The sequence below is a fragment of the Salvelinus fontinalis genome, chromosome 1, assembly GCF_029448725.1.
Source record: "Salvelinus fontinalis isolate EN_2023a chromosome 1, ASM2944872v1, whole genome shotgun sequence".
Lineage (NCBI taxonomy): Eukaryota > Metazoa > Chordata > Actinopteri > Salmoniformes > Salmonidae > Salvelinus > Salvelinus fontinalis.
Window position 1 is genome coordinate 26,767,727 of NC_074665.1, and position 21,467 is coordinate 26,789,193.

The window sequence follows — 21,467 nt, forward strand, 5'->3', positions numbered from 1 at the left end:
AAAACCTTTCAGTCTCCTGAGGGGGAAAAGGTGTTGTCATGCCCTCTTCACGACTGTCTTGGTGTGTTTGGACAATGATAGTTCGTTGGTGATGTGGACACCAAGGAACATGAAACTCTCAACCAGCTCCACAACAGCCCCGTCGATATTAACAGGAGCCTGTTTGGCCCGCCTTTTCCTGTAGTCCACGATCAGCTCATTTGATTTCTCACATTTAGGGAGAGGTTGTTGTCCTGGCACCACACTGCCAGGTCTCTGACCTCCTCCCTATAGGCTGCCTCATCGTTGTTGGTGATTAGGCCTCCCACTGTTGTGTTGTCAGCAAACGTAATGATTATGTTGGAGTTGTATTTGGCCATGCAGTCGTGGGTGAACAGGGAGCACAGGAGGGGACTAGTGTTGAGGATCAGCGTGGCAGAAGTTTTGTTGCCTACCCTTACCACCTGATGGTGGCCCGTCAGGAAGTCCAGGATCCAGTTGCAGAGGGAGGTGTTTAGTCCCAGAGTCCTTAGCTTAGTGATGAGCTTTGTGGGCACTATGGTGCTGTACGCTGAGCTGTAGTCAATGAACAGCATTCTCATATAGGTGTTCCTTTTGTCCAGGTGGGAAAGGGCAGTGTGGAGTGCGATTGAGATTGCGTCATCTGTGGAAAATCTGTTGGGGCAGTATGTGAATTGGAGTGGGTCTCTAAATTATCCGGGAGGATGCTGTTGATGTGAGCCATGACCAGCCTGTCAAAGCACTTCATGGCTACCGACGTGAGTGCTACGGGGCGGTAATCATTTAGGCAGGTTACCTTCGCTTCCTTGGGCACAGGGACGTGGTGGTCTGCTTGAAACATGTAGGTATTACAGACTCGGTCAGGGAGAGATTGAAAATGTCAGTGAAGACACTTGCCAGTTGGCTCACGCATGCTTTATGTACACGTCCTGGTAGTCCATCTGGCCCTGTGGCTTTGTGAATGTTGACCTTTTTAAAGGTCTTGCTCACATCGGCTACCGAGAGTATTATCACACAGTTGTCCAGAACAGCTTGGTGCTTGCCTCGAAGTGAGCATAAAAGGCATTTAGCTCGACTGGTAGGCTCGCGTCACTGGGCAACTCGCGGCTGGGTTCTCTTTGTAGTCCGTAATAGTTTTCAAGCCCTGCCACATCCAACGAGCGTCAGAACCGGTGTTGACGCTTTGCTTGTTTGATGGTTCGTCTGAGGGCTTAGTGGGATTTCTTATAAGCATCCGGATTAGTGTCCCGCTCCTTGAAAGCGGCAGCTCTAGCCTTTAGCTTGATGCGGATGTTACCTGTAATCCATGGCTTAGGGTTGGGATATGTACGTACGATCACTATGGGGACGACGTCGTCAATGCACTTAGTGATGAAGCCGATGACTGAGGTGGTATACTCCTCAATGCCATTTGATGAATCCTGGGAACATATTCCAGTCTGTGCTAGCAAAACAGTCCTGTAGCGTAGCATCCACGTTATCTGACCACTTCCGTATTGAGCGAGTCACTGTTACTTCCTGAATCAATCATAGACTTTAGAGATTTAGCGCACACATAGACGTCTATAAATGACATATTTTCAACATTCATTCAGAACCAAAAATGAACCTGATTTTAACATCCGGGAAAATACGGATTTTAGACGTCTTTTCAACATAATTTTGCTTACTGGGACTATTGGCAATGTTTGGGGTCAGGCCAAGGGATGTAATGGCCAGGACCAGCCCTGCCATGTTTGACTAAAAACATAATAATTTCAAACGTTGTTTACATTCGGGGCAGCAGGTAGCCTAGTGGTTAGAGCATTGGGCCAGTAACCGAAAGGTCGCTAGATTGAATACCGAAAGGTTGCAATAACCGAAAGGTTGCTAGATTGAAAAGGTAAAAATCTATCATTCTGCCCCTGAACAAGGCAGTTCTTAGGCCGTTATTGTAAATAAGAATTTGTTCTTAACTGACTTGCCTAGTTAAATAAAAAAACATTTGTATACAATAACATATGCAGTATTTCTCTATGCGTGGCAATACTTTGGAACAGACTTCCCAAATTAAATCTACTTGGAGCTGATTTCCTGGTGTTTTTAGTCTTTTATGTCCAACAATCAAAATTCAGAAAATGTTCCCCCCAAAACATTTGGCTCAGAAAACTTGGGAGGGTGAAATTAAACCACCCGCGGGACGCCAGTTGGAGAACCCTGATATGCAATATACAGTGCATTCGGGAAGTATTTAGACAACTTGACTTTTTCCACATTTTGATACGTTACAACCTTATTCTAAAATTGATTACATTCTTTTTTTCCCTCAATCTACATACAATACCCCATAATGACAAAGCGAAAACAGGTTTGAGAATTTTTTTTCAAAACAGAAATACCTTATTTACATAACTATTCAGACCCTTTGCTATGAGACTCAACATTTTGCTGTTTCCATTGATCATCCTTGAGATGTTTCTACAACTTGATTGGAGTCCACCTGTGGTAAATTCAATTGATTGAAAATTATTTGGAAAGGCATGCACCTGTCTCTATAAGGTCCCCCAGTTGACAGTGCATATGTCAGAGCAAAAACCAAACCAAGCCATGAGGTAAAAGGAATTGTCCGTAGAGCTCCGAGACAGGATTGTGTCGAGGCACAGATCTTGGGAAGGGACCCAAAACATTTCTGCAGCATTGAAGGTCACCAAGAACACAGTGGTCTCCATTTCTTAAATGGAAGAAGTTTGGAACCACCAAGACTCTTCCTAGAGCTGGCTGCCCGGACAAACTGAGCAATCGGGGGAGAAGGGCCTTGGTCAAGGTGACCAAGAACCTGATGGTCACTCTGACAGAGCTCCAGAGTTCCTCTGTGGAGATGGGAGAACCTTCCAGAAGGACAACCATCTCTGCAGCATTCCACCAATCAGGCCTTTATGGTAGTGTGTCCAAACTGAAGCCACTCTTCAGTAAAAGGCAGCCCGCTTGGAGTTTGCCAAGATTGAACAGAGAAACAAGATTCTCTGCTTTGATGAAATCAAGATTGAAATCTTTGGCCTGAATGCCAAGCGTCACGTCTGGAGGAAACCTGAAAAGCCAGAGCCCAGACTTGAACACGATCTAACATCTCTGGAGAGACCTGAAAAGTAGCTGTGCAGCGACGCTCCCCATCCAAACTGACAGAGTTTGAGAAGGATCTACAGAGAATAATGAGAGAAACTACTAAAATCAGGTGTGCCAAGCTTGTAGCAACATACCCAAGAAGACTTGAGGTTGTAATCACTGCCAAAGGTGCTTCAACAAAGTACTGAGTAAAGGGTCTGAATACTTATGTAACTGTGATATTCATTAAAAAAAAAATATATATATATACACTTTTGCAAACATAGCTGAAAACCTGTTTTTGCTTTGTCATTATGGGATATTGTGTATTGATTGATGAGGGTAAACAATAATTTATTCCATTTTAGAATAAGGCTGTAATGTACAAAATGTGAAAAAAGTCAAGGGTTCTGAATACTTTCCAAATGCACTGTATACGCTGAGTGTACAAAACATTAGGGACACCTGCTCTTTCCATGACATAGACTGACCTGTTGAATCCAGGTTAAAGCTATGATCATTTATTGATGTCACCTGTGTAGATGAAGGGGAGTAGACAGGTTAAAGAAGGATTTTTAAGCCTTGAGACAATTGAGACATGGATTGTTTATTTGTGCCATTCAGTGAATGAAGAAAAAATATTTTAAGTGCCTTTGAACGGGGTATGGTAGTAGGTAGCAGGCGCCGGTTTGAGTGTGTCAAGAACTGCAATGCTGCTGGGCTTTTCACACTCACATTTTGCAGTGTGTATCAAGAATGGTCTACCACCCAAAGGACATCCAGACAACATGACACAACTGTGGGAAGCCTTAGAGTCAACATGAACCAGCATCCCTGTGGAATGCTTTTGACACCTTGTAGAGCATACCCCGACAAATTTAGGCTGTTCTGAGGCCAAAAGGGGTTGCAACTCAATATTAGGAAGGTGTTTCTAACGTTTTGTACACTCAGTGTATACCAAATAAAGACTTTTTCAGAAACAACCCAGCTGAAAATTGTATGATTTCATGTTTGTGTCACTAACGCAATACCCTTTCGGCAAGGGTATCTAATTCGATATTGCAGCTCTGCCAAGAGGAGCGAACGACAGCAGTTCAGCAGAGGACAATACCATGCTAGGCTTTGGCATCTTGGCACAGTATGCGCTGAGGGCAGGGGTAAAGCTAAGCAGTGACCCCTCCTCCCTCTAACCTAGTGCCCTCGTGACTCCCCAGGGATGCCAATCTCTGTGAGATCATATTATGTGATCATTACAGCTAATGCTGTCACTTGGAGAAGTGCCATGCCTTTCAAATAATCTAATATGCATGCACTGCTATACAAGTATTGGCATTACAAGCTATGCCATCCAACTTGAGGAGAAAAATATGAAATATATTCCTCTAAGACAACTGGAATTTGCCTTTATTTTCAGTTATGAACAACTTCTTATTTACAATGAAAGCCTACACCGGCCAAACCCAAACAACGCTGGGCCAATTGTGCGCCGCCCTATGGGACTCCTAATCACAGCCGGTTGTGTTACAGCCTGGAATCGAACCAGGGTGTCTGTAGTGATGCTTCTAGCACTGAGATGCAGTGCCTTAGACCGCTGCGCGACTTGGGAGGCATAAGGATTTGCTGGATGGAGATTCAAGTTCTTTATTATTTAATACATTTGTCTGGGAACATTTATCAGACATTTGATATATTTCACTAGGATTTAGCACAAGCTACTTCTTATCGGCAGTCCCTGGTTCTAGAACAGGCAAACCTGTTTCATTTATTTAATTTTGATTGTTATTGATCTAGTTTTGTCTTTTGGGGCATTCTATAAAATAACTAGAATGATATAGTTAATTAACTAGAAGATACTCTTAAAACGTTGCAGCCCTGACACATCTTTCCCGTGACACGCGCAATGATTTGTGTTGTCAAATCATTTTGGCCCGCTTCCATGTCGCCCCTGATGCTCTACACTACAAGTCACCGCAAGTACTGCCAAAGTACTGCCAATGCGCTGCCAAAAGGCAGTGCCACACACACACCCCACTCCTCCCAGACCCACACAACCTAATCTCCTACCGGACCGAAACTTTAAACATGGTGTAGGCTAAATGTTCATGCCAAGTTTCTGTTCTAACAGGTCATTGCTGAAAATGTCATCTTGATTGTCAAAAAGCTATAAAATAAAGGATTCGCACGCAGACAATAGGACACACAGCGAGTATAAATAAGTAAACAGCTGAGTCATCTACTTTATGGAATTACAGCCTGATGCACTTGCATTGGGTGAATGCAATGTCAATTGCGCTGCTTTCGTGTGTCCTGTTTACAGCACGCAGCGGAAGGAAAGTGTACAGACAGCTTGGATTTTGGCATCTAGGCTACTAAAATGTTGCAGTCTGGCTTCATTCTTTTAAAGCTTGACAAGAAATAACCAATAACCAACCCAGGCCTATTACAGCAACATTTGAGCAGTGGCCTAGGCTGGCTACTCAACTACAAGACATATTGAGCGCACCATACAGCAATGCTGCATTCAACCTATGATTGCTATTATTTATTCAACACTGACCTTGACTTAAATTTAACCCTCCTGTTGTGTTCGTTTCATGTTAATTAATGATGTGTTCCCGGTCCAAAATGATATATAATAATACATATATTATCACCTAATGTTGTGTTAGATCTTTTTATCAATTTAAGTTCTTGTGAACATTACAAGTTTTGAACTTCTATTTGCTATTTATAGCCTGTATGCCTCATTGACCCGAGCTCATACAACTCATTTGAGTAAAAAAAGCATAATGTATGGATTATTTTGACTACAACAGACACTCAGATGAAACATATTGTGCTATTTATCACAGACTATTTTGTGTCAAAGTTTAACAAGGACTCTCTCCTCCTCACCAGTGTCATGATCAAAGATATGATCAAGAGCCTCACATACAGTATATCGTTTGGTCATTGTGGTGTCACAGAATTAATTGTGAGCAAGGCCTCAAAAAAGCTTTATATACCAGAGCTGCGAGAAAAGTTGTATATATTATTGAAACAATGTTGCAATTGTTTGTGAGAATGCAAATAGGTGTGGTTCCCGTGGGGGAAATATTCTATTGGGGAAAGGTTCCCGTGGGGGTTGCCATGGAAGAGTGAGGAGTGAGGTGTGTATGTGTGTGTGCGTGCTCAAACACACATGTATGTGGGGGTTTGGGAGAGGAAGTGTGTCCATCTGATGAATGGGCATGTGCCTGAACTAAATTTTATACACTAATTGTAGTCTCACCCATTAATTTCTAATGACCGGTCCGGGAACACCACAGCTGTACAAAAGTTAAATAAAACACCCAAAATGTTATGAAAATCATCAAAATGTATTTTGTGTGTTCAGATGCCCTGAGTGGACAAAGTCATGGAACCTTATGACAATCAGATCAAATTATCTACATTTTTCAAAACTTGTAAATCGGTCCAAATCTACAGGAACACAGCAGGAGGGTTATTATTAGAGCTGGAGGTATTTCGGAAAGGTAGTTTTTATAGTTATTAGTTACATATCCAACAATACCGGTAAAAAAAAAAGTATTATTTCTACACTCTGCTAATAATATCTGATAATCATTCATCACCAATATCTTGACTTTCAGTATCGACAACTATTGGTTTCGCAAACATGTCTGTGCAAAGAACTTTAGAGAGGATGCGTACCTAAGTACTTTATCCACTCCTGTCTGGTCGCAGGGATCAGAGCCCTTTAGGATTGTGTTCAGTGATTCATGGATCCAGTGGAGAGCGGCCATCACAGAATCCCTCCTCTTATCATTGTTGATATTGGTCACACCACTTGGGTCCTGGAAACTGTTGTCGAGGACCTCACTGTGGCTTGATATCACCGCAGAACATGTCGTCTAACCACAAAGACAAGGGGGAGGAGGGTTTTAGCAAGAAAAAGCAGTGGGTGGACAATGTGAGGCAAAACCTACTATGGTGCCTTTTAGAAGAATGATGATGCTGTCTACTACATAATCTACTATAGTCCTAGGAATACCATGATACAGTGCCTTGCAAAAGTATTCATCCCCCTTGGTGTTTTTCCTATATTGTTGCATTACAACCTGTAATTAAAATTGATTTTTATTTGGATTTCATGTAATGGACATTCACAAAATAGTCCAAATTGGTGAACTGAAATGGAAAAAAATTACTTATTTAAAATTATAAATAAATAAAAACGTAAAAGTGGTGCGTGCATATGTATTCACCCCTTTTGCTACGAAGCCCCTAAATAAGATCTGGTGCTACCAATTACCTTCAGAAGACACATAATTAGTTCAAGTCCACCTGTGTGCAATATAAGTGTCACATGATCTGTCAAATGATCTGTCAAATGATCTCAGTATATATACACCTGTTCTGAAAGGCCCCAGAATCTGCAACACCACTAAACAAGGGGCACCACCAAGCAAGCGGCACCATGAAGACCAAGGATCTCTCCAAACAGGTCAGGGACAAAGTTGTGGAGAAGTAAAGATCAGGGTTGGGTTATAAAAAAATATCAGAAACTTTGAACATCCCTCGGAGCACCATTAAATCCATCATTAAAAAATGTAAAGAATATGGCATCACAACAAACCTGCCAAGACGCCCACCAAAACTCATGGACCAGGCAAGGACGGCATTAATCGGAGACGCAACAAAGAGACCAAAGATAACCCTGAAGGAGCTGCAAAGCTCCACAGCGGAGATTGGAGTATCTGTCCATAGGACCAATTTAAGCAGGACACTCCACAGAGCTGGGCTTTAGGGAAGAGTGGCCAGGAAAAAAAGCCATTGCTTAAAGAAAAACACGTTTGGTGTTTGCCAAAAGGCATGTGGGAGACTCCTCAAACATATGGAAGAAGGTACTCTGATCAGATGAGACTAAAATTGAGCTTTTTGGCCATCAAGGAAAACGCTATGTCTGGCGCAAACCCAACACCTCTCACCACCCTGAGAACAACATCCCCACAGTGAAGCGTGGTGTTGGCAGCGTCATGCTGTGGGGATGTTTTTCATCGGCAGGGACTGGGAAACTGGTCAGAATTGAAGGAATGATGGTTGGTACTAAATACATGGTAATTCTTGAGGGAAACCTGTTTCAGTCTTCCATTGATTTGAGATTGGAGCGGAGGTTCACCTTTCAGCAGGACAATGACCCTAAGCATACTGCAAAAGCAACACTCGAGTGGTTTAAGGTGAAACATTTAAATGTCTTGGAATGGCCTAGTCAAAGCCCAGACCTCAATCCAATTGAGAATATGTGGTATGACTTAAAGATTTCTGTACACCAGCAGAACCCATTCAACTTGAAGGAGCTGGAGCAGTTTTGCCTTGAAGAATGGGCAAAAATCCCAGTGGCTAGATGTGCCAAGCTCTTAGACATTTTTTTTTATTTCACCTTTATTTAAAAACAGGTAGGCCAGTTGAGAACAAGTTATCATTTACAACTGCAACCTGGCCAAGATAAAGCATAGCAGTGCGACAAAAACATCAACACATAGTTACACAGAAACAAACGTACAGTCAATAACACAAAATAAAAGAAAAATAGAAAGATCTATGTACAGTGTGTGCAAATGAAGATGAGTAGAGAGGTAGGCGATAAATAGGCCATAGATGCTAAAACAATTACAATTCAGCATTAATACTAGAGTGATATGCGCAGATGATGATGTGCAAGTAGAGATACTGGAGTGAAAATGAGCAAGAGGGTGAGTAATAATATGGGGATGAGGTAGTCGGGTGTGCTATTTACAGATTGGCTGTGTACAGGTACAGTGATCGGTAAACAGCTCTGACAGCTGATAGTTAGAGAGGGAGATATAAGACTCCAGTTTTAGAGATTTTTGCAATTTGTTCCAGTCATTGGCAGCAGAGAACTGGAAAGAAAGGCGGCCAAAGAAAGTGTTGACTTTGGGCATGACCAGTGCTGGAGCGCATGCTACGGGTGGGTGTTGCTATGGTGACCAGTGAGCTGAGATAAGGCGGGGCTTTACCTAGCAAATCCTTATAGATGACCTGGAGCCAGTGGGTTTGGCGACGGATATGTAGTGAGGGCAGCCAACAAGAGCATAGAGGTCGCAGTGGTGGGTAGTATATGGGGCTTTGGTGACCAAACGGATGGCACTGTGATAGCAAATTGGATGTAGTCTGAGTAGAGTGTTGGAGGCTATTTTGTAAATGACATAGCCAAAGTCAAGGATCGGTAGGATAGTCAGTTTTACGAGGGTATGTTTGGCGGCATGAGTGAAGGAAGCCGATGAAATAGGAAGCCGATTCTAGATGTAATTTGGGATTGGAGATGCTTAATGTGAGTCTGGAAGGAGAGTTTACAGTCTAACCAGACACCTAGGTATTTGTAGTTGTCCACATATTCTAGGTCAGAACCGTCCAGAGTAGTGATGCTAGTCGGGCGGGAAGGTGCGGGCAGCAAATCGGTTGAAGGGCATGCACTTAGTTTTACTAGCATTTAAAAGCAGTTGGAGGACACGGAAGGAGTGTTGTATGGCGTTGAAGCTCGTTTGGAGGTTTGTTAGCGCAGTGTCCAAAGAAGGGCCAGATGTATTCAGAATGGTGTCATCTGCATAGAGGTGGATCAGAGAATCCCCCGCAGCAAGAGCAACATCATTGATATATACAGAGAAAAGAGTCGGCCTGAGAATTGAGCCCTGTGGCACCCCCATAGAGACTGCCAGAGGTCCAGACAACAGGCCCTCCGATTTGACACACTGAATTCTATCTGAGAAGTAGTTGGTGAACCAGGCGAGGCAGTCATTTGAGAAGCCAAGGCTATTGAGTCTGCCGATAAGAATGCGGTGATTGACAGAGTCGAAAGCCTTGGACAGGTCGATAAAGACGGCTGCACAGTACTGTCTTTTATCAATGGGGGTTATGATATCATTTAGGACCTTGAGCGTGGCTGAGGTGCACCCATGACCAGCTCAAAAACCAGATTGCATAGTGGAGAAGGTACGGTGGGATTCAAAATGGTCGGTGATCTGTTTATCAACTTGGCTTTCGAAGATTTTAGAAAAGAAGGGCAGGATGGATATATGTCTATAACAGTTTGGGTATAAGCTGTCTCCCCTTTGAAGAGGTGGATGACCGCGGCAGCTTTCCAATCTTTGGGGATCTCAGATGATACGAAAGAGAGGTTGAGTAGACTAATAATAAGGGTTGCAACAATTTCGGCGGATAATTTTAGAAAGAGATGGTCTAGATTGTCTAGCCCAGCTGCTTTGTAGGGATCCAGATTTTGCAGCTATTTCAGAACATCAGCTGTTTGGATTTGGGTGAAGGGGGGGGGGGGGGGCAAGTTGCTGCAGGGGGTGCTGAGGTGTTGGCCGGGGTGGGGGTATCCAGGTGGAAAGCATGGCCAGCCGTGGAAAAATGCATATTGAAAATATCGATTATTGTAAATTTATCGGTGGTGACAGTGGGAGGAGGTGCTCTTATTCTCCATGGACTTTACAGTGTCCCAAAACCTATTGGAATTAGTGCTACAGGGAGCAAATTTCTGTTTGAAAAAGCTAGCCTTAGCTTTCCTAACTGACTGAGCATATTGGTTCCTGACTTCCCTGAAGAGTTGCATATCGCGGGGACTATTCAATGCTAATGCAGAACGCCACAGGATGTTTTTGTGCTGGTCAAGGCCAGTCAAGTCTGGGGTGAACCAAAGGTTATATATGTTCTTAGTTCTATTTTTTTTTTATGTGGAATGCTTATTTAAGATGGAGAAGAAAGCACTTTTGAAGAGCAACTAGGCATCCTCTTCTGACGGGATGAGGTCAATATCCTTCCAAGATACCCGGGCCAGGTCAGTTAGAAAGGCCTGCTCGCCGAAGTGTTTTAGGGAGCGTTTGACAGTGATGAGGGGTGGTCGTTTAACCGCGGACCCATTATGCACGCAGTCAATGAGGCAATGATCGCTGAGATCCTGGTTGAAGACAGCAGAGGTGTGTTTAGAGGGCAAGTTGGTCAGGATGATATCTAAGAGGGTCCCCATGGTTACGGATTTTCAGTTGTACCTGGTATGTTCCTTGATCATTTGTGTGAGATTGAGGGCATCTAGCTTAGATTGTAGGACGGTTGGGGTGTTAATCATGTCCCAGTTTAGGTCACCTTACAGTATGAACTCTGAAGATAGATGGGGGGGCGATCAATTCACATATGGTGTCCAGGGCACAGCTGGGGGCTGAAGGGGGTCTATAACAAGCGGCAATGGTGAGAGACTTGTTTCTGGAAAGGTAGATTTTTAAAAGAAGAAGCTCGAATTGTTTGGGCACAGACCTGGATAGTATGACAGAACTATGCAGGCTATCTCTGCAGTAGATTGCAACTCTGCCCCCTTTGGCAGTTCTATCTTGTCTGGAAATGTCATAGTTCAGGATTTTTGAAGGCCTTCCTAAGCCAGGATTCAGACACAGCTAGGACATCCGGGTTGGCGGAGTGTGCTAAATCAGTGAATAAAACAAACTTAGGGAGGAGGCTTCTAATGTTAACATGCATGAAACCAATGCTTTTACGGTTACAGAAGTCAACAAATGAGTACGCCTGGGGAATGAGAGTGATGCTGGGGGCTGCAGGGCCTAGGTTAACCTCTGCATCACCAGAAGAACAGAGGAGTAGGATAAGAGTATGGCTAAAAGAACTGGTCGTCAAGTGAGTTCGGGAACAGAGAGTAAAGGGGGCAGGTTTCTGGGCACGGAAGGAAAGATTCAAGGCATAATGTACAGACAAGGGTATGGTTGGATGTGAGTACAGTGGAGGTAAGCCTAGGCATTGAGTGACGAAGAGAGGTTTTGTCTCTGGATGCACCATTTTAGCCAGGTGCGATATGTGTGTGTGTGGGGGCTAGCTAAGGCATATTGAGCAGGGCTGGAGGCTCTACAATGAAATAAGACATATGACTAACCAAAACAGCAATAGACAAGGCATATTGACATTAGGGAGAGACATGTGTAGTCGAGTAATCATAGGGTCCAGTGAGTAGCTAGGCGAGCTGGAGGCACGGAGATTCAGACAGCTAGCAGGCCAGCAGATGGGCCTTAGGGGGACGTCACAACGGGGGAGCCTGTTGAAAGCCCCTCGGAAGGTTACGTTGGCAGACCAGTCGTGATGGATCGGCGGGGCTCCGTGTCGGCAGCAAAGGGTCCAGGCCAATTGGCAAAAGAGGTAATTGAAGCCCAGGAATTGCTTGATAGAACTATTCGGCTAGCCGGGAGATGGGCCTAGATTCGAGGCTAGCTCCAGGCTAACTGGTGCTTGCTTCGGGACAGAGACGTTGGCCAGGAGTAGCCACTCGGATAGCAGCTAGCTAACTGTGATGATTCGGAGTAAAGGTTCAGAGCTTGCGGTAGGAATCTGGAGATATGGTGGAGAAAAGCAGTCCAATATGCTCTGGGTTGATATCGCGCTGTGCAGGCTGGCAGGAGTTGACCAGGCTGAAGCTGGCAGATGTCCCAGTTAATGGTGATGGCTAACTAGCAGTGGCTAACTGACTACTAGCTAGTTAGCTGGCTAGCTTCTGAAGGGGGTTACGGTTCTCAAGTGTAAAAAAATAGCAGATCCATACCGCATTGGGTGAGGCGGGTTGCAGGAAAGTATGTTCAGTCCGTAGATGGAAAAATTAGATTGAAAATATATACGAAGAAATAATCGATATATACAAGGGACGGGACAAGACATATCCCAAGAGACTTGCAGCTGTAATTGCTGAAAAAGGTGGCTCTACAAAGTATTGACTTTGGGGGGGGGGTGAATAGTTATGCACGCTCAAGTTCTTCGTTTTTTTTGTCTTATTTCTTGTTTGTTTCACAATAAAACGTATTTTGCATCTTCAAAGTGGTAGGCATGTTGTGTAAATCAAATGATACCAGCCCCCCCCCCAAATAAATCTATTTTAATTCCAGGTTGTGAGGCAACAAAATAGGAAAAAAAGCCAAGAAGGGTGAATACTCCTCGCAAGCCACTGTATACAGTAACGGTCTGTAACAAGTGTTACCATAATAAACAGAGACGTTACTCAATCCTTGTGCGAACATAACATGGAAACCAGAAAAATCACTATGGTCACACCTCCAATACCAACAAATTATGGGGGGAAATTCCGACCCAAGTTAAGTGTGCATAAATGGAACATAATTAACTTTTTATGCACTTTTATCTCCACGCATATTCTGACCTTGAGTTTAAGCATGTGAATAGCATGCTATCACCATCATATATATTTCATTTTCTGTCCTCTGTCACGTTCGTGTGGTAGTTCCTGAGGACCGCTAGCAACAGTGGATCCTATTAGACTAACGTATTACGAATTGTGCAATAATTTGGGACATGTAGCCTATTTTAATCATTATATAACGCAGACCATACATAGCAGTGTAAACCTGGAGCCTGGGGTACACTGTTCACGACGACTGGACCGTTGTCATCACAGTTCCGTGATTAGGGAGGATTATTAGGGTAGATTTATAGGACTACTGTTCAACTCCTCTTGTCCACTTTTATAATTAAAAGCTACACCAAATTTAAAGGGACGGCTTCAGATAAATGTACTGAAAGCCCTATTGAATGAAAACTCCATGAGAACATCTGTTGTCTGGTAAGCGGGAGGGTTTCAGCAGTTCAATTACATTTATACAGCATGTGCAAGAGAACAATGCCTGAAAAGCCCTTTACGCACCTATAAAAGGTTAGTCTGAATTCCAACTACTAAGAAGTATGAAGGAAAGGCACATGAAAGGCATACATTTCCTACGTCTGAATCGGGCCCAATGTCAACAAACAATAGAGATTTGTTTTGGTTCAATTAGGGGGGAAATATTTAGACATTTAACCAGAGTGTCACAGTGTAATAAGTCAAACAAAAACAGCATCCGTCAAAAGCATTGCCACTGACTGAGTTAACATGGCTCAAGGTGTGAAACAATCCAAATATTGCACTGTGGCGGGACAGTGAAATAAAGGTTTGTTTGGATTTGTGCCTCCCTCTGCCTCGGCTGCCATCTTAGTGTGGTCCCAGACTGTGATGAGCACTAAGGTATGCAGCGCTGACACAGGCATCTCCCACTGACCTGAAGCCAGCAGCATGGTTAGAAGGTGGAATATCTGAGTTAATTATCCACTCTCTTCTCTCTCTCCCCCTTTAGGTTCAACCACTAGCCTCGCTGTTCCCTGTTATGGCAGATTACCATCAGCCATCTCACTGTATCTGCCAAGTGGGCATGGTAATAATCCAAGAGCATCACTTTAAAGGCTGCGTAAGCCACTACTCTGTCCCTTACGCCAACATTTTTCTTTGTCGACTGTGAGACAGGTTTCCTGTGTCGGATCTATACTGAACAAAAATATAAACATGTAAAGTGTTAGTCCCATGTCTCATGAGCTGAAATAAAATATCCCAGAAATGTTCCATACACACAAAAAATCTTATTTCTCTCAAATGTTGCACACAAATGTTGTGCTTGGGACCATAAAAGGTTGCTCTAAAATGTGGAGTTGTGTCACACAACACAATGTGCCAATCATACCCTCCTAAAACTGACTATCCTACCGATCCTTGACTTCGGCGATGTCATTTACAAAATAGCCTCCAACACTCTACTCAGCAAATTGGATATAGTCTATCACAGTGCCATCCGTTTTGTCACCAAAGCCCCATATACTACCCACCACTGCGACCTGTATGCTCTCGTTGGCTGGCCCTTGCTTCATATTCGTCGCCAAACCCACTGGCTTCAGGTCATCTATAAGTCTTTGCTAGGTAAAGCCCCGCCTTATCTCAGCTCACTGGTCACCATAGCAGCACCCACCCGTAGCACGCGCTCCAGCAGGTATATTTCACTGGTCACCCCCAAAGCCAATTCTTCCATTGGCCGCCTTTCCTTCCAGTTCTCTGCTGCCAATGACTGGAACGAACTGCAAAAATCACTGAAGCTGGAGACTCTCCCTCACTAACTATAATTAAGCACCAGCTGTCAGAGCAGCTCACAGATCACTGCACCTGTGCATAGCCCATCTGTAAATAGCCCATCCAACTACCTCATCCCCATACTGTTATTTATTTATTTTGCTCCTTTGCACTCCAGTATCTCTACTTGCACATTCATCTTCTGCACATCTATCACTCCAGTGTTTAATTGCGATATTGTAATTATTTTGCCACTATGGCCTATGTATTGCCTTACCTCCCTTATCCTACCTCATTTACACACACTGTATATAGACTTTTTGTATTGTATTATTGACTGTATGTTTGTTTATTCCATGTGTAACTCTGTTGTTGTTTGTGTCGCATTGCTTTGCTTTATCTTGACCAGGTTGCAGTTGTAAATGAGAACTTGTTCTCAACTAGCCTACCTGGTTAAATAAAGGTGAAATAAAAAATACATGTAAAAAAGTGTGCAATTGGCATGCTGAGTGCAGGGATGTCCAACAGAGCTGTTTCCAGGCAATTTAATGTTAATTTCTCTACCATAAGCCACCTCCAACGTTGTTTTAGAGAATTTGTCAGTACATCAAACCGGCCTCACAATCGCAGACCACGTGTAACCACGCCAGCCCAGAACCTGCGGGATCGTCTGAGGAGGGGGAAGGGGGTGCTGAGGAGTCTCTGTCTGTAATAAAGCCCTTTTGTGGGGAAAAACTACTTCTGAATGGCTGAGGCTGGCTCCCCAGTGGGTGGGCCTATGGCCTCCCAGGCCCACCCATGGCTGCGCCCCCTGCCCAGTCATGTGAAATCCATAGATTAGGGCCTATTCATTTATTTAAATTGACTGATTTCCTTCTATGAACTGTAACTCAGTAAAATCTTTGAAATTGTTGCATGTTGCGTTTATATTTTTGCTCAGTGTAAAACTGCTGGCCTCTGATGACTGCTGGATGTAAATGAATTCCCAGGCGTTGTAGAGGCGACTGTTTAGTAAAAACTGATAGTTCATGATTATGTTTCTTTGCCCAGACTAAAATACTGAAAAACTGAAATGGCAAGGGGCAGGAGTCAGTGGTTGTCCTCTGATGACTACCCTCCTAGCCTGCTTGTTTCCCCAGCTGCATCTTCACATTAGAGCTCCCTGAATGGCCAAAGAGCCCAGATAATGTCATGTCAAACATTACCATACTGGTAATTCCAATTGAAAACCTTAGCAGACATTTTTTTGTCAACAATGCCCCCACTTGATAGCAACAAATACATTTGATTGAATATCCATAATATGACAGATGAACAAACTTTTCCTGGACTAGTGCTAGAAATTAGGTTACATTACGAACCTACTGCCAGTGGTGTAAAGTACTTAAGTAAAAATACTTGGAACTACTACTTCAAGAGTTTTGGGAGGGTATCTGTACTTTATATTTTTGACAACTTTTACTTCACTACATTCCTAATGCCAATGATGTCATTTTTACTCCATACATTTTCCCTGATACCCAAAAGTACTTGTTACATTTTGAATGCTTAGCAGGTCAGAAATGTATCTGCCTGACTGACTAAACATGCTTCATTTGTAAATGATGTCTTGATGCAGCGTGCCTAGAAACTAAAAACTAGAAAATGGTGCCATCTGGTTTGCTTAATATAAGGAATTTGAAATTATTTATACTTTGACTTTTTACTTAAGTATATTTTAGAAATTACATTTACTTTTGATACTTAAGTATATTTAAAACCAAATACTTTTAGACTTTTACTCAAGTAGGATTTTACTGGGTGACTTACTTTTACCTGAGTCATTTTCTATTAAGGTATCTTTACTTTTACTCATGTATGACGATTGGGTACTTTTTCCACCACTGCCTATTGCAACCTCTACAGAAATTGATCACAGATTTGGCTATATGAAATGAACATTTGGGAAGTGAGTGGGCTACTTAAATTTCCAACAAGGAGAAGATGCACAAAACTGGAAAGAACCTCGTACAAGGAAAAAGGAATTCGCTAGCTAGCTTCCTCATGAACTTACCTTTTCTTCGTTTTTGATGATGCAGAGGACCTGTGCCTGCAGGGATAGTTGACCCTTTCCATCATACGTTTCTTTCCCCAATAATCTGCTTATCACAGGTGGCGATGATAATTTTGAGAAGTAATTTGCCTAGAAAATGTTATAAAACGTTTAATAATCACAGCAGAAAGAAACAGCAACCTGGATATTGGGACCACAACAGCCGGTGCACTGCAGTGCCACAGCCCAGCAGGATTACTGATTCAATTAAGCCTAAACAAGGGCATGATTTGGTCATCAGTGCTCAGTAACACTAGTACTCGACTAGAGCCAAAACTAGCTAACGTTAGATAGCTTACCATGTAAACAAAAAACAGCTAAAACTAAATAACGTTACCATTAAGTCAGCTACAGAAGCTAATTTAGCTAGCCGACTAAACTCAACTCTACGATGGAGTTGTGCAGCCACTACTAGGGCGGACTGGAGCTCAGACATCACATACAATTTAGTTTTTATTTAAAAAACTACTAATTTCAGCACCCAAACACTTGCCAGCATTTACACATGACTTCTGGCTCCAGTAAATTAGCGGATTAATTTAACATTGATTTAGCAAACTAGCTAGATAGAAAGCATGATAATATGTTGGTCAGCCGTTTTAAGGAATCAATACATCATTGTCAATCATACCAGGTAACCATAAATATCATCGGGCTTATCAAAGAACATGTCGTTCAGGACACCCTCCATCTTCTGTGGGACGCCGTTTGCCCTATAATATTCAGCAGCTTTAATTTTTAAATCATAAAACTCCTGCTCTTCTTTGGAGACACGACTGTTATAATTTATAAAGCCTTTATAAGACATAGCTATAACGTTCTGTCGGAGTGTTGTAGAGAAAATAAGGCTTGTATTCGCAGTCGCCACATCCAGAGAAACGAGCTACCGACAGTACTGTAGCTACTGCTACTGTTCACTTACATGGATACTACACCAAGCAAACTGTCAACGGAGCCTTGTCTTTGTGTACAATACTGGTTGCTTAGCAACTTAAATATGACATAACTTCCTACATTGAACGATATCATTTAAATGTTTCATCAGAGAGAAAAGAACGTAACAAGATCGTTAGGAAACAGATCTGGTTACACTTTCATCTATAACCTGAACTATAGAAATGTGGAGAGAAATCGCTGGTGTGCATTTAAGCCCGGAACAGGGCCTGACAGGCAGCCTGGTCTCCCAGGCTGCGTGCCGCCCGAAGACCAGCGGAGGAATAACGAGTAAAGACCCTGAGGTGTCAAGGAACAATGCGCTATCAAGCCACATTCAAACAGCCAGAATCCTGAAGCCTAGAGGGGAAAAAAATATTTAGCTAACACCTTTCTAAATTGAGGCAACTTTATACTGATATGTCACAGATATTATATCAGACTGATTTGTTGTAGATTAACCATATTTGTGTGTTTTTCGGTAGCTTGCTTGCTAGCAGGGCTCCTAGTCTTGTGAGCCAGAGTTTCCCAAAATCGGTCCTGCCCCCTCAGGTTTTTGCCTTAGCAGTGCTAAGTTAGCACTACACAGTTGATTCAAATAACCAAAGCTTGATGATGAGTTGGTTATTTGAATCACCTGTCTAGTGCTCGGGAAATAACAAAATGTGCACCCACGGGGTGCCCTAGGACCCAGTTTTTGGAACTAGCTAGGTAGTCTTGTGAGCCATCTAGGTAGTCTTGTTAGCTAATTAGTTATCTATGCTGGTTGTTAGCTTGCATAACTGATCTGTGTATAATTATAACAGACACTTCGTGTTTTGTGGTTAATATTTACATAAACAGTGCTCCATTCCTGACAAGCTGATCAGATTAGCTCTTAGCCTCGGAGCTTGATCAGATTGTAGGCTGTTTAATGAGCAAAGCTCCTTGCAGACATATAAGCAGTCAACGTGCCTTATAGGCTAATGCATATGATCCAGTGGGTGAGTGCTATTCCTGGCAGGCGGATCAGATTCAATAGCAGCCTCAGAGGCTGATAAGTCAATATTCTGCAGGCTGTTTCATGAGCAAAGCTCATTGCAGGTATATTAGCAGTCAAAGTGCCTTTTAGGCCTACTGAAATTACTGATACTTTTAAGAAATACTACGAAGACCTCTACACTTCCCAATCAAGCGATGATCTATCAGAGATCGACTCCTTTCTCTCCACTCTCAACCTCCCATGCCTGTCAGAGGAAGACAGAGAGCGCCTGAGTGAACAGTTCTCAGTTCCTGAATTGTTGGAGGCCATTAAATCCTTACCTTCTAATAAATCTCCCGGGGAGGATGGCTTCCCTACAGAGTTCTATAAAGAATTTAGGGAGCTGTTGGTCCTCTACCTCATGGAGGTACTTAAAAAAGCCGGGGAAGACAACTGCTTTCCAGAGTCTTTCTCTCAAGCAGTGATTACTGTAATCCACAAGAAAGGGAAAAACCCGCTAAAGTGCGCCTCCTATAGACCAATCTACCTCCTTAAACACGGATTGTAAACTGGTCACCAAGATGCTACCTAAGAGACTGGAGTCATGTCTTCCCCTGTTGGTCAACCCAGATCAGACTGGTTTCATAATTAATAGATTGTCCTCCAATAATCTCAGAAGGTTCTTTGATATAATTCACCTTGCTAACAAAAACAACATACCTAGTGTCGCAGGCTCCCTCGATGCTGAAAAGGCCTTTAATAGGGTTGAATGGCCATACCTCTTTCGCGTCATGGAAAAGTTTGGTTTAGGTACCGTGTTTGTAGATTTGATAAAATCACTCTACAAATCTCCTAAAGCTAGGATTGCTACCAATGGGATTACTTCCTCCTCTTTCCCTCTCTATAGGGGAAACAGACAGGGTTGCCCAATTAGCCCCCACCTCTTTGCCCTCGCCATCGAACCGTTGGCTGAGGCTATTAGAATGTGCTTTGACAAACATGGGTTTGAGGTGAGCCCCCATACTCATAAATTGTCACTCTTTGCGTTAATCTTATTTCTAACAAACCCAGAACACTCCCTCTCTCACTTGCAGATCCTACTACAGTGTTATAGTTCTTTCTCTTGATATAAGATCAATTTTGATCAAAGCGAAATCTTATCGTTGTCTGTCTTTGACCACCATACCATTAAGCACAAGTTTCCTTTTAGATGGTCGCCTATGGGCTTCACATATTTGGGCATAATGGTGGTTGGTAACCTGAGCAACCTATATAAACTCAATCTGGCCAGTTTGTGGCAAAAGGTGGAGGGTGACCTTTGTAAATGGATGGACTTGCCTCTCACTCTACCGGGTAGAATAAATGTAATTAAAATAAATGTCCTGCCCAGATTTCTATATTTGTTTCAATCTCTCCCTATCCCTGTGCCAGCAGCATTCTTTTCCTCTCTCGACAAGCTGACCAGGCGGTTTATCTGGCACGGCAAAACCCCTAGGGTTGGCCTGGATAAACTGACCCTTGATTACGGTCAAGGGGGCTTAAACCTCCCCAATTTTAGAATGTACTACTGGGCTGCACAGTCTAGGTTTCTGGTTCAGAGGTTTGACAATGGTCCCCTCCCTCATGGTTGAACATTGAAAAGTTAAACACAGTTAGACACTGGGGCAGAATTGTTTTACAAGTGGGACAGAAAATCTATAAAAACCATCACAGACAACCCTTTAATCATACATTCTGTCCTGGCATGGTGCAAACTGCATGAGCTGTTCAGACGAGGGGGATTTCTTTCCCCTAAAACCCCTTTATGGAACAATAGATTGATTCCTATGTTTTTCCAGAATAGTAACTTTAGACCATGGTCTGATAAGGGTATCACTCATCTGGAACATTGTTATGAGGAGGGAGTTCTTATGTCTTTTGATCAGCTGAAACAGAAATACCACTTGCCTAACAGGGACTTCTTTAACTTCCTACAACTACGAAACTTTATTAGGGTGACTCTCAAGGGACAATGGAACCTACCTAAGATGTCACCTATTTAACAACTCTGCCACGCAGACCAACCACTGTTCAAGACCATTTCCCGTGTTTACGATGCTCTTATTTCAGGACTAACACTGCCTGAGCTAGATAAACCCCGACTTAGATGGGAAAAAGATCTGGGTATTGATCTTGATGAGGGTCTATGGAGTGACCTATGCAGGGATGGTGTTACATCCACATTGAACTCCAGATACAGACTGATCCAGTTTAATTTCCTCCATCAGCTCTATATCACCCCATCTAGACTGCAGAAGTTCAACCTTGATATCTCCTCCCTATGTTTTAGATGTGGCTCAGATGAAGGAACATTCCTCCCTTCCACTTGGCAGTGTTCAAAACTACACGGTTTCTGGCAGGGAGTATGCGATACCATATCCTCAATTCACGGGGTTGCATTCCCTTTAGACCCGGAGGTCTGTCTA

General features: G+C 43.0%; 1 protein-coding gene across 2 annotated transcripts in view; it reads right to left on the minus strand.

Annotated features, from left to right (window-relative positions):
* The window catches only part of eno4 (enolase 4), a 42,566-nt gene extending 24,533 nt beyond the window's left edge, over nt 1-18,033 (minus strand). For both annotated transcript variants that reach the window (XR_008758972.1, XM_055917999.1), the window contains exons 1-3: nt 17,740-18,033; nt 17,070-17,198; nt 6,775-6,974 (exon numbers count right to left, since the gene is read on the minus strand). Coding sequence is in view for 1 of the 2 variants with exons in the window: in XM_055917999.1 (XP_055773974.1) it covers nt 6,775-6,974; nt 17,070-17,198; nt 17,740-17,916 (506 nt within the window). In the remaining variant the exon portion in view is untranslated. The remainder of the gene's footprint in view (nt 1-6,774; nt 6,975-17,069; nt 17,199-17,739) is intronic.
* Between the last annotated feature and the right edge of the window lie 3,434 nt (nt 18,034-21,467).